The sequence below is a fragment of the Leiobunum rupestre genome, chromosome 1 (genome assembly GCF_980474605.1).
Source record: "Leiobunum rupestre chromosome 1, qqLeiRupe1.1.hap1, whole genome shotgun sequence".
In the NCBI taxonomy this organism is placed as follows: domain Eukaryota; kingdom Metazoa; phylum Arthropoda; class Arachnida; order Opiliones; family Sclerosomatidae; genus Leiobunum; species Leiobunum rupestre.
In genome coordinates, this window is record NC_143384.1 from 22,837,077 (window position 1) to 22,849,146 (window position 12,070).

The window sequence follows — 12,070 nt, forward strand, 5'->3', positions numbered from 1 at the left end:
CTTTTCATTATCCAATAGAAAAGGGGGGTAAAGGTCACACTTTTCATTATCCAATAGAAAAGGGGGGTAAAGGTCACACTTTTCATTATCCAATAGAAAAGGGGGGTAAAGGTCACACTTTTCATTATCCAATAGAAAAGGGGGGTAAAGGTCACACTTTTCATTATCCAATAGAAAAGGGGGGTAAAGGTCACACTTTTCATTATCCAATAGAAAAGGGGGGTAAAGGTCACACTTTTCATTATCCAATAGAAAAGGGGGGTAAAGGTCACACTTTTCATTACCCAATAGAAAAGAGGGGGTAAAGGTCACACTTTTCTTTACCCAATAGAAAAGAGGGGGTAAAGGTCACACTTTTCTTTACCCAATAGAAAAGAGGGGGTAAAGGTCACACTTTTCTTTACCCAATAGAAAAGAGGGGGTAAAGGTCACACTTTTCTTTACCCAATAGAAAAGAGGGGGTAAAGGTCACACTTTTCTTTACCCAATAGAAAAGAGGGGGTAAAGGTCACACTTTTCTTTACCCAATAGAAAAGAGGGGGTAAAGGTCACACTTTTCATTATCCAATAGAAAAGGGGGGTAAAGGTCACACTTTTCATTATCCAATAGAAAAGGGGGGTAAAGGTCACACTTTTCATTATCCAATAGAAAAGGGGGGTAAAGGTCACACTTTTCATTACCCAATAGAAAAGAGGGGGTAAAGGTCACACTTTTCATTATCCAATAGAAAAGGGGGGTAAAGGTCACACTTTTCATTATCCAATAGAAAAGGGGGGTAAAGGTCACACTTTTCATTATCCAATAGAAAAGGGGGGTAAAGGTCACACTTTTCATTATCCAATAGAAAAGGGGGGTAAAGGTCACACTTTTCATTATCCAATAGAAAAGGGGGGTAAAGGTCACACTTTTCATTATCCAATAGAAAAGGGGGGTAAAGGTCACACTTTTCATTATCCAATAGAAAAGGGGGGTAAAGGTCACACTTTTCATTATCCAATAGAAAAGGGGGGTAAAGGTCACACTTTTCATTATCCAATAGAAAAGGGGGGTAAAGGTCACACTTTTCATTATCCAATAGAAAAGGGGGTAAAGGTCACACTTTTCATTATCCAATAGAAAAGGGGGTAAAGGTCACACTTTTCATTATCCAATAGAAAAGGGGGGTAAAGGTCACACTTTTCATTATCCAATAGAAAAGGGGGGTAAAGGTCACACTTTTCATTATCCAATAGAAAAGGGGGGTAAAGGTCACACTTTTCATTATCCAATAGAAAAGGGGGGTAAAGGTCACACTTTTCATTATCCAATAGAAAAGGGGGGTAAAGGTCACACTTTTCATTATCCAATAGAAAAGGGGGGTAAAGGTCACACTTTTCATTATCCAATAGAAAAGGGGGGTAAAGGTCACACTTTTCATTATCCAATAGAAAAGGGGGGTAAAGGTCACACTTTTCATTATCCAATAGAAAAGGGGGGTAAAGGTCACACTTTTCATTATCCAATAGAAAAGGGGGGTAAAGGTCACACTTTTCATTACCCAATAGAAAAGAGGGGGTAAAGGTCACACTTTTCTTTACCCAATAGAAAAGAGGGGGTAAAGGTCACACTTTTCTTTACCCAATAGAAAAGAGGGGGTAAAGGTCACACTTTTCTTTACCCAATAGAAAAGAGGGGGTAAAGGTCACACTTTTCTTTACCCAATAGAAAAGAGGGGGTAAAGGTCACACTTTTCTTTACCCAATAGAAAAGAGGGGGTAAAGGTCACACTTTTCTTTACCCAATAGAAAAGAGGGGGTAAAGGTCACACTTTTCTTTACCCAATAGAAAAGAGGGGGTAAAGGTCACACTTTTCTTTACCCAATAGAAAAGAGGGGGTAAAGGTCACACTTTTCTTTACCCAATAGAAAAGAGGGGGTAAAGGTCACACTTTTCTTTACCCAATAGAAAAGAGGGGGTAAAGGTCACACTTTTCATTACCCAATAGAAAAGAGGGGGTAAAGGTCACACTTTTCATTACCCAATAGAAAAGAGGGGGTAAAGGTCACACTTTTCATTACCCAATAGAAAAGAGGGGGTAAAGGTCACACTTTTCATTACCCAATAGAAAAGAGGGGGTAAAGGTCACACTTTTCATTACCCAATAGAAAAGAGGGGGTAAAGGTCACACTTTTCATTACCCAATAGAAAAGAGGGGGTAAAGGTCACACTTTTCATTACCCAATAGAAAAGAGGGGGTAAAGGTCACACTTTTCATTACCCAATAGAAAAGAGGGGGTAAAGGTCACACTTTTCATTACCCAATAGAAAAGAGGGGGTAAAGGTCACACTTTTCATTACCCAATAGAAAAGAGGGGGTAAAGGTCACACTTTTCATTACCCAATAGAAAAGAGGGGGTAAAGGTCACACTTTTCATTACCCAATAGAAAAGAGGGGTAAAGGTCACACTTTTCATTACCCAATAGAAAATGGGAAAGAAAAATAAACCTTAGTAGCGCCATCTTATCAGTGGCTGCTCTTAAAAATTTTCATCGTTCTAAAAATCAGCGTGGTGATAATTTTTGCTAATTGTTATACTTATTAGACCGGATTAAGCCACCCTTCAAAAAAACGTGAACTTTTAGGAAATTATATTGAAAACTACGTTAAGGGATTGCTATTACGTGACTTGTCACAGTTCGACAACTTACAAATTGACCACGAAACTTTAACGCGGAATACGACGCTAGAGGGCACGGATAGCGTAATTATGGCGGGAAAACTCGGCTTCCGGCCGCAATCAGGTGATATAGGCCTTTAATTCGTACCGCGCGTGCTTAAAAGAATAAAAAACGACAAAAAAGTTGAAAAAATGAAAATTTCGCCCCCTAATTATAGGATTTAAAAGAAATGTTTTGGCATCATTCCCATTTTTTCGCGTCATTTGGCATATGGCCAAGGCTTAATACCTTTTGTTATTTTACCAATAGTGAGGGTCGAATCTCTGGGCCAGGTGGGAAATGAACGCGTTGGGACTCTGGGAACCACTTTTGGAATTATAGGAACAGACAGATGTGACCATTCATTAATTAAAACTACGAACTTGAGTTTAATATCAAATACGTTTTCATCATTACGTCGGCTAATTGGATCATTTGCATACGGGTGGGTTAATTTTATTTTAATATATCCCAACGGATGAGGCAAGTAAAATGTCCTACAGCCTTATATTATTCCAAAATTTGGTGATATCAGGGTTGACCCTTGTTTTTATAAAAAAAAAATATGATTTATATTTAATTTATCGATTGTTGAACCATTATTGGCTCTTTTCCAGTCTAACTGCTTCTATTTAAATAAGATCTTAATAGGGACTTGGCCACATGATGTCACGCCGTACCTTTGGCTACGGCCGCCATACTTATCAATAAGTGTTTTTTTTTTTCAGCATGGGTGACGTATTCGAGCCGGGTTCGATCCCAGATTGTGGCACTGGGTGAAAACTCGGAAAAACTCCTGCGAGTTATTCGGTTTCCCCTTCCATAAAAACTTGTCGAGGTTAATGGTAATAGTAAGTGTAGGGAGCTGTTGGCTCACGTGGCTTGCTAGGCTTGCCACCACCCTCCTACGCATTGTAACCCGGCCACCTGAATTAAGGGCTTCAAAAGTCGCATGATGACTTAGGCCTAAGGTGGTGCCTTGGGTATTAGCCTAGCTGATTATTATATACGCAATGGCAGTGGCGTAGCTGAGAATTCAGAGCCCCCCCCCCCGCAAATATCTATTTTTTTATGGTTAGCAGGCCCTGCGGAACGTCAGCTACGCCACTGCGTAAAGGGGGAAAGTCCATAATAAATTTAATTACTTGAATATTACTTTCAGTCCAATGTAGTCCAATATTCTTAGTAACTTCAATACATTCTTGCTATAAGCAATTATAAACAAATTACACTTAAGCCAAGGCTTAGGTTCATACCTAGACAAAGGCTTAACGATGTACATTAGAAAGCAAAAACTAATTACCGCGTAAAAAGAAACTCCGCCAAACAAATCGATAACACAGGCGCCAGTAAAACTAAACCAATATTAATAACTTCAAAAGAGAAGTGACCGAAACCTAAAACCAAGACTCTCCCTTCGCAAATAACATCATTAAGCCTTGAACTCATTGGTAATTCCATTACAACAAAAAAAAGGCACGAAGACATAATACATAATTAATATACAGACGCGCCTATGGCCCTCCTAAAGACAGACATAAACATGAATCCTAGTCAGACAATCATTAATTATCTACGTACAGAGGGGCCCTAAAAATTTTCTTAACAAACTCAGGTAGAGTTTATCCACATGGATGAACTTAGGAGACTCCCACAGTCGCTTTTTTCCCCTACAAAATAACATATCCTATCGGATATAATTATTGCGCGGGAAGTTGGTAGAAAAAAAAATTATTCGGAGGCGTGCGTTAAAAAATAAGGTTCCGGTGTTTTCAAGTTCAAATCTACAGGAAATCTAGGACAGGTATAAAAGCAGAAAAAATATGCTTTTTTACTGCGGCGCTCAAGGGGCAAAATGGTAAACACTAGATTTTTCTATTTTTAAACCGTATTCGGTCTATTTGATGTCTGTTTCATTCGATTATTTGTTTTGCGTGATTTGGATGAATTCAACTTTAATATTGTTATGTTATTAAATATCACAATTATTATAAATTTTAAGGCAATCTACAAATATATATTTCCCAAAATTATCCTATATAATTGTTGATTCTTTAAATATAAATAAAAACGATTTTAATTTAAAAGAATCAACAATTACCTAGGATAATTTTTGAAAAATATATATTGTAGATCGCCTTTTACACGAAAATCAATTACCGGAATTAATTACTTTGAATTTTTACCGCAACAGCAACCATTTTTGTGCATTTTTATAATTACATCGAATAATAGAATAAAATAGGTTATTTCTATTTAGCCGCGGCGGCGTTTGGCGGCGTAAAGCCCCATATTCAATCACGATTTTTCCGAACAAAAATTAGGCTTTTGCGTCAAAACCAACCGCGAGAAGCTTCTCTATCGGCTTTTTTGTCACGAGAAGCAGATATCTAAATGGATTTGATATAGGCTTATTAGCGCGTCAAAAAAGCAAAAGCGAAAAGCCCGAAATTTATCGTAATTGAAAACGGGGCTTTTGCCTTAAAAATGCATCAAAGAATATAAAAAATTGAAATGGTAATAATTAATTATACGTAAACACAGGCTAGGAAGTAGGAACTGAAACACGCATTCTTTATTTAAAAGAAATACAACAAAAAACCATACTAGAAATAAATGTAACCTGAATTGTCTAGCGAAAAATTGACCTATTGGCGGCGGCGTCGGACTCTAGGCTATACTAAAATTATTTACAACACTACCATATACGTATTCAATACATCATTTTTCAATATTTATCTAAGCTACCATACTATTTACATTTGACCACAAAAAAATGGTATGATAAGGTTTCATAACAACTGAATCAAAATTAGATAATTATAAATTAATAACTGATACCGACTAAAGATTAAAATACACTCTTTCATGGACTAGATCTATATATGGGTTGTAAATGTAATCAAAATCCAGACATTTATGACTCAACGCAATGAAGTCCTAAAAATATTAAAAATGACACGGCACTTCTTTGAGGCCATATCAGCCACGGAAGTTACACTAAGGCTTGCAAAATGCTATATAATCACAATATAAAAACCAAATATTGCATTTCTAATGAAAATGTAATACCTACAGCCTTAATGTATTTACCAAAATATCTTAAGTCACTTTTTCAAAGAAATTGACAGATTACTAGCGCAATAAATAATTTATCTAGAAATGTCAGAGCTTGTTACATAATTAATGACTATAGCTCATTCAACTTTGTCTAATTTCGTAGAAAAACTAGGTCAGAAAATCCAGTAATGTTAGAGAATATCCAACACCCCGACACCGGTATCTTTAGTATTCTATTCAGGATACGGTGCTAAAATACGCCTATTATTATCCCAAACCTGAATCATAACAATAAATTAAAACTATCTTTTAAGCTCCTAAAAAATTAGAACGTAAACCCTTTCAAACTTCCGGCAACTAAGATGCGTTTAGAGATTACTTTGGACTGTGTTAAAAAATTCATGTTATGGAAAAGATATGGCTCATACGTGCTACTTAAATAATGTTGAAAGTTGCTGAAAAAAATGGTTGTGTAGGACAGGTTTTCCTAGCATCCTTAATTACAATATAGAATAGGTAGAAATTGGGGAAATGTAACAAACTAGGTCAGCTATCATAAAGGAAAACGTTTTAGTTACGGTACCACCCTCAACTTTTGTTTAGAAAATGAAATTTGTGATTTTTTTTAAAAAGGTGTAGCCCCTTTGGTTCAAAATTATAAAATTATGAAGAACTTTCTAAACTTTTATTTTTATATGTAACGGAAATTTTTTCTTCATTTTGAGATAATAGCGCCATCTACGTTTCGATATTTTTCTTGACGCAAAAACTAATATATAATTCCGTTTGGGTATGCGGATGAATCAGCGAAACTAGATGAATGACCTTATAACACAATAAATGATTTATGCAATAAATTTGTAAATGCGATCTTTTTCAACAGGTTAATTAAGTTCACGGAAACTGTTACTTAAATAAGCCTTGGTCTGCCATGGTAGCTTATAAAAGGCTTACAGGAAACACTCGAATCTCGATGAACTACTTAAAACGTTACATAGGATAAAATTAAATACTTTAACTTACAAATTTCACTTCAGCGCAGCTACCAGAAGATGATTCCCACAATAGCACCATAATTAAATTAACTGGGGTAATTAAAAGTCGCCAAAAGCATTAGCAAAAACCTTTAAGTCTAGCAACTAGTAAGAAAACTGAGCACGAACTTTCTCCACCCTCGCAAATTATTCCAGAAAATTCCGACGGCTTCTTTTCAGCGACGCTTTCGCCATCTAGCTACTCACCCTAAAAATAAGGAATTTTACGATTGCAAAAGCGCCAAATTTGACTTTGTATTTAAAGGACCCCCTCCCCCCATTATACGCAGTACAACGTGTTACAAAGAGATAAGTATGTCACTTTACGATAAAATAAAAGACGAATTGACTGAAAACATTAATAGTTTGGAAGACATTAATGAAATAATGATTAAACATCGCATGGAAGCCGCAATTTTAGTTGCAGAAATGGTTGGCCATATGGAAGAACCAGAGTTTGCAATGAAATATATGGAAACTGAGCAAAAATACAACGAGATGAATGAGAAACTTAAAAATGACAAAAAATATTTTGAAAAACAATCACAAAGCACATCCGAGGTTCATCACACTGAAACAGAAAAGGGGCCAGCTTCAGAACAAGATTCTAATAACATCAACAAAGACCAAGCTATGGTGGAAGAAAACTATAAAAACTAAATCAACTACATTAAAATTATATTTGTTTCAATTGTTTGTGTATATTATAAACCATGTATTAACACTTATTTAAAGTTTTATTTCAAATAAACATTTGAAAACCATTCGTTGTGATATTTACAAATAATTAAATACTAAAAGCCATAGAATCAGGTCTAGTACAGCAGTCCCATGGCTAGCAAAAAGATAATCAAGGCTTAGAGTTGAAGGTTAACTTTGAAGTAGCACTTTCATTCTGTAAGAAAAACCAGTTTCTGAATTACGTATTTGAACATTTTATAGAAAGATATTGGTGGTATATAGGTCAACTATATGCCGAGATTCTGGGTAGAATCCAACTTTCTCTAAGCTCTTGATTTAAAGTAACGTTAATAACAGCTTAATAAGCTGTAGTTCTTCCATTAATAAACAAGTTTTCAAATTTCAATTATGAAATATTTATTTCCTGAATAGATCGCTATTAGAAAAGTATTGTTGGATCCCCCATTTGGTTTTTCAGAATCATTAACTAGTAAATAATGAAAAGCTTGTGCAACAAAATGATACCAAAACTTTGTATTTTAATATTAATCATTACTTTAAGTAAATAACTAAATATTAAAGAAAAGTCGTGATTTTCAATGATATTAAATTTAGCCTTTTTAGATAATTTCCAAGTTCAAAGCGCCAGACAGAAACGAACCATTATTGACCTATCAGAAATGGTCACCAAAATCAGCGGAATTGACTTTTATACTATAGCAAACTATGGTAATTGGTGTGGATTTCCGTCAAATGGATCAGTTGAAGACAGATTCGAAGGGTTAGTATGATAGATATATTCATTATAGTTATCATTTATTTCTATGCGCTTATTTAATTTCTGTGTAAATTTAATTTGCTCTAGTTGTTGCGTAATGCATGACTTTTGTCTCGAAGTAGTTGGTGAAAATGACTGCAATGTTCGAAATGCCCTTCTTGTTCGTTATAAATGGAAAATTGAAAATGAAACAATATTTTGTGGTATGAATATTAGCTAAAAAGCAGGGTTGCCACAGTTTATTACAGAATCAAATTCCCTGACGTTTCCAGGTCTTCCCTGACCACTTGGGAGAATTTCCCTGACTTATTTTGTGTGTAACCTTTATTTTAGTAAAGGTTTCCAATTAACAACCGAAATTAAATTACCTGATTTTAGACTACTTTTAAAAATTCCCTCTTTTAGACCCAATTATTCAAATTCCCTGAGATTTCCAGGAATTCCAGGTACTGCGGCAACCCTGCTAAGTTATTAAATGTCAATCAGTTTAATTATTATTTACAACCTAAATTAACATAAACCATCATATATTTTTAGATAAATCGAATGATGATTGTGCCAATTCTGTTTGCCGTTGTGATAAGAATGTGGCGTATTGTTTCCGTAAATACAAAAGAGTTTTCAATGAAACCCGCCTCAGAGGTTAAAGAGAAAAAAAATTTTAAATAAAAACATTTACCTACAAAATATGGCATCCTCAGTTTCATTTCATGGTTTGGGCTTGCTTTGTAGCCCCATCTTCCGGCTTGTTTTCCAATTCCTTAATCATCTCAGAGACAGGCACATTAATCTGATCTTCGAGCAGTTCTTGGCGGTCTAGCAAATTTACAGATACAATTTCCTTTGATGGGGCTTTTAAGGTGAACAGGATCGGGATGTCATTTAGTTTAGGATTTTCTTGCTGCAGAAATCGTATCCAAGATAATAGAGAGTCTCGACTTGATGTTCCCGTGGCACACAATGCCAGAACAATGCCATCATTTTGCTCATGAACACTGGGTTTCAATATCGTAGCTTTGGTTTTGAGTGGATTCAAAATACTTGAATATAGATTTCGTACATCTGAAATATCAATACATTAGGCCAAACTTTTTATGGGGTGAATATCAACACACCAAGGCACGTCAGATTTCATTTTTTTTTTATACTTTAGACGATACTGAACATTTCTGTGTCAAAAATTATTTTGCGGAAATGAAAATTCGTGTAGATATTAATTTCAGAAAATTAACAAAAATTTACGTTTACTAGGGCTACTTTTCCATATGTGGAATATTGGGTATATTCTATTTTTTCTTGGTAATATGTCCGCTAGGTCACGATGCTAGACGGCCCATCGGGATTAGCAAGAATGGGTTTGGTTTGGCGCCATGCGCCATCAGCAAGAGAGCATACTGTAAATTATTAATATAATCATAAACTGACTGTTGGAAAAGTAACGCTGCTCTTGAATAAGATCAAAATTTCTGGCACATTTCCATTAACCATTCCCTTCACATCACTTCAGAGGTCCTGAAACTGGGGTCCACACGAATCGCAAAGAAGGACTTTGGGCTCATGCTAAAAGGGCCCATCCTCCTTCCTGTTAAAGAAAAAGTTTTATCCCTTGATATTTGGCCGCAGTCATGTTCTGCAGTTGCGCAAAATGTTGCCTGCTCTTTGACCATGTAAAAAGTTTTACTAACATTTAATTTACGCAAGTTCAACCATTTCCGCAAATGCTTTACTTTTATTGCATATTTATTTTAAGCCTAACTCGTATTCTACTCCAATTTTGGCGAAAGATAACTCTAAAAAAAGTTAATTTTACAAAATTAATATCTCAGCGAATTTTCATTTCCGCAAAACAATTTTGACACAGAAATTAAAGAATCCAAAAAAGAATAAAATAAAAAAAATGGACATGCGTTGGTGTGTTGATATTGTGCCAAGCATTATGGAAATTATCCCTTAAACCCTAGTGTTTCATTTCCTGTCCACAAAATATAAATTTTCCCAAGATTTAAGATACGTACCATCTAAATCTTCATCAATAACTGGATAGACTTTAGGTTCAGCTCGTAATCGATAATATGATAATGACTTTCTTCTCAACCAAATCAAGAAAGGGCCTTCAATGTAGATTGCTTTTTTCACATTAAGTTCTTTAATTAACTGGCACTGTTTAGGGCTCTGTCCACTGACAATCCACGTTTTGTCAATCGAATCTTCTAGATCATCTGCCTATAATATTATTTCTTCTAATTAAACGCAACTTAAATGAAAAAAATGAACAAATTACATTATATTCTTTGACCAAAGACTGTAGATCCACACACATTCTATTAATTGCCAAATGAGCCAGTTCTAATGGATCGTTGGGTACTGGGTTTGGCAATGGGAATGGGCTCATGTTTTTAAATTTAGGCATCCAATACATCATTCTTTGGAATTTACGATAAACGTGACTACGATTGCCAAAAATGTTCACTATTATATCTCTCATTTCAACATCTGGGCAGACACCTAAGATTAAGTTAAGAAAATTAAGATAAAATTTTAGTAAATTTTAAGTTTACTTACCATTCCCTTCCATTTTGTCCATTAAATCTATTGCACAGTTTTGATGTCTCGGAAAATGGTAAAACTCCACTTGAAGGTTATTTTCAGCAATCATTTTTCCTTTTGGAAACACGTCCATTATACTTTTATATACTTCCAAATCGTGTTCAACTCCAAATTCTTCCATATATTTCATACATGTGTGAATGAATTCGATATGACCGCGCCTAATTGTGTTCTCATCTTTGAAAATGTTAATTGCCTGTAAAAACTCCTTTTTATCTTTTTTGTCAGGATTTTCAAACACATCCGGGCGAATCATAATACGAGATTCGGGAGGACGATTGTCCTCTTTACGGTTAATAAACCATCTTTTGTTTGACGTTGATAAAAACCGAATATTGTGACAGTCCCTTTCTGTTTGATTGCGTAAAGCGTGTTTCGAATTGCAAAATAAAGTTCTAGCGAAAGTGTGGGGTTTACATGCATTAAAAGGAAGCAAAGGCTTACAATTAGTAATTAAAACCTGTTGTTTCCCTAATTCGAAACAACTAAGCAAGCATCTTTTGTGAAAATTACATACATAAGCCATAGCTAAACTGGTATAGTTTATAATTAGTATATAACTATATTCATTTACCTTCTAAAAAAAAAATTATACAAAAATAACCGGGGAAAACACATGCCATTTACCGCAAACACCATTGAGTTGGGAATAAATAGAGGTACCACCCTATGGGTACCACTAAATCTGGCTGGCGCGGGACCAATTTCGTTCAATAAGGAGACTTTATCAACTTTATCGTTCTACCGTGGCGGCATCTGTCTCTAGTGGTGGCAACTATGGCTGCGTTCAACAACTATCAACGGAGAAAAACCGTTGAGTTCTTTTAATCAACGCTACGTCACAAAAATCTAAAGTTGTTGTACGATTTATATAGTTCGCTGACTTAACGAACAAAATATCGTCTGCTACCCCTCCTTTAACTTTGTCGAATGACGTCACGACACCGATGAGCAACGGAAAAACCATCTCGCCCAGCCGATGTTTCCGCTGAGTCTCCGATGATCAACGTGACGTCAAAACCGGAAGTCAATAAACCCGTTCAACAAAAAACCGCTGACCGTTGAGCTCAGCGCTGAGCTATTTTAGAGTTGTTGAACGCAGCCAAAGTTGTTGAACGCAGCCTATATTGCAATTGAATTTTTTCGCGAAATTGAAATGTATGATTACTCGTAACAAACAAACCTTTGAAGTTGTTTAAAAATAATTTTATT

The 12,070-nt window shown here is 35.4% G+C and overlaps 3 protein-coding genes and 1 long non-coding RNA gene across 8 annotated transcripts in view; 2 read left to right on the plus strand and 2 right to left on the minus strand.

Moving 5' to 3' along the window:
* MICAL-like (protein) overlaps window positions 1–6,966 on the minus strand; it is a 72,292-nt gene extending 65,326 nt beyond the window's left edge. Inside the window, exon 1 of the mRNA XM_090176858.1 lies at window positions 6,782–6,966. The gene's annotated coding sequence lies outside the window, so the exon portion shown is untranslated. The remainder of the gene's footprint in view (window positions 1–6,781) is intronic.
* LOC149961377 (uncharacterized) lies at window positions 6,664–7,510 on the plus strand. Its single transcript, XR_016481105.1, has 2 exons — window positions 6,664–7,105; window positions 7,158–7,510. It is a non-coding gene; the product is annotated as an uncharacterized LOC149961377 (long non-coding RNA).
* Window positions 7,511–7,525: 15 nt separating this feature from the next.
* ECSIT (evolutionarily conserved signaling intermediate in Toll pathway, mitochondrial) lies at window positions 7,526–11,461 on the minus strand. 4 transcript variants are annotated; one of them, XM_090176861.1, is made up of 5 exons: window positions 10,814–11,461; window positions 10,533–10,756; window positions 10,267–10,474; window positions 8,931–9,313; window positions 7,526–7,687 (listed from the first exon to the last, which is right to left on the minus strand). In XM_090176861.1, the coding sequence occupies exons 1-4, from the start codon at window positions 11,382–11,384 to the stop codon at window positions 8,955–8,957; spliced, it is 1,362 nt and encodes a 453-aa protein (XP_090032987.1). In that variant the 5' UTR covers window positions 11,385–11,461; the 3' UTR covers window positions 7,526–7,687; window positions 8,931–8,954. The 4 variants fall into 4 exon arrangements, with proteins under 4 accessions (XP_090032987.1, XP_090032986.1, XP_090032989.1 ...); XM_090176860.1 differs by having other exon boundaries at window positions 7,527–7,687; window positions 8,935–9,313; window positions 10,814–11,460; XM_090176863.1 differs by lacking the exon at window positions 7,526–7,687 and adding an exon at window positions 7,993–8,144 and having other exon boundaries at window positions 8,935–9,313.
* LOC149961379 (phospholipase A2 SSD387-like) lies at window positions 7,600–8,916 on the plus strand. Of its 2 annotated transcripts, none has more exons than XM_090176899.1 (4): window positions 7,600–7,814; window positions 8,098–8,254; window positions 8,339–8,454; window positions 8,789–8,916. In XM_090176899.1, exons 2-4 carry the CDS (start codon window positions 8,154–8,156, stop codon window positions 8,896–8,898), a joined length of 327 nt encoding a protein of 108 aa, XP_090033025.1. In that variant the 5' UTR covers window positions 7,600–7,814; window positions 8,098–8,153; the 3' UTR covers window positions 8,899–8,916. The 2 variants fall into 2 exon arrangements, with proteins under 2 accessions (XP_090033025.1, XP_090033016.1); XM_090176890.1 differs by lacking the exon at window positions 7,600–7,814 and adding an exon at window positions 7,912–8,034.
* Window positions 11,462–12,070: the final 609 nt, after the last annotated feature.

Coding starts and splice junctions, on each gene's coding strand:
- LOC149961379 (XM_090176890.1), top strand. CDS start 7,971: ATGAAAAGCTTGTGCAACAAAATGATACCAAAACTTTGTATTTTAATA. Junction 8,035..8,097: donor AATATTAATCATTACTTTAA/GTAAATAACTAA, acceptor TAGCCTTTTTAG/ATAATTTCCAAGTTCAAAGC. Junction 8,455..8,788: donor AAATGAAACAATATTTTGTG/GTATGAATATTA, acceptor ATATATTTTTAG/ATAAATCGAATGATGATTGT.
- ECSIT (XM_090176861.1), bottom strand. CDS start 11,384: ATGGCTTATGTATGTAATTTTCACAAAAGATGCTTGCTTAGTTGTTTC. Junction 10,757..10,813: donor GGACAAAATGGAAGGGAATG/GTAAGTAAACTT, acceptor ACTTAATCTTAG/GTGTCTGCCCAGATGTTGAA. Junction 10,475..10,532: donor CTTTGGTCAAAGAATATAAT/GTAATTTGTTCA, acceptor ATAATATTATAG/GCAGATGATCTAGAAGATTC.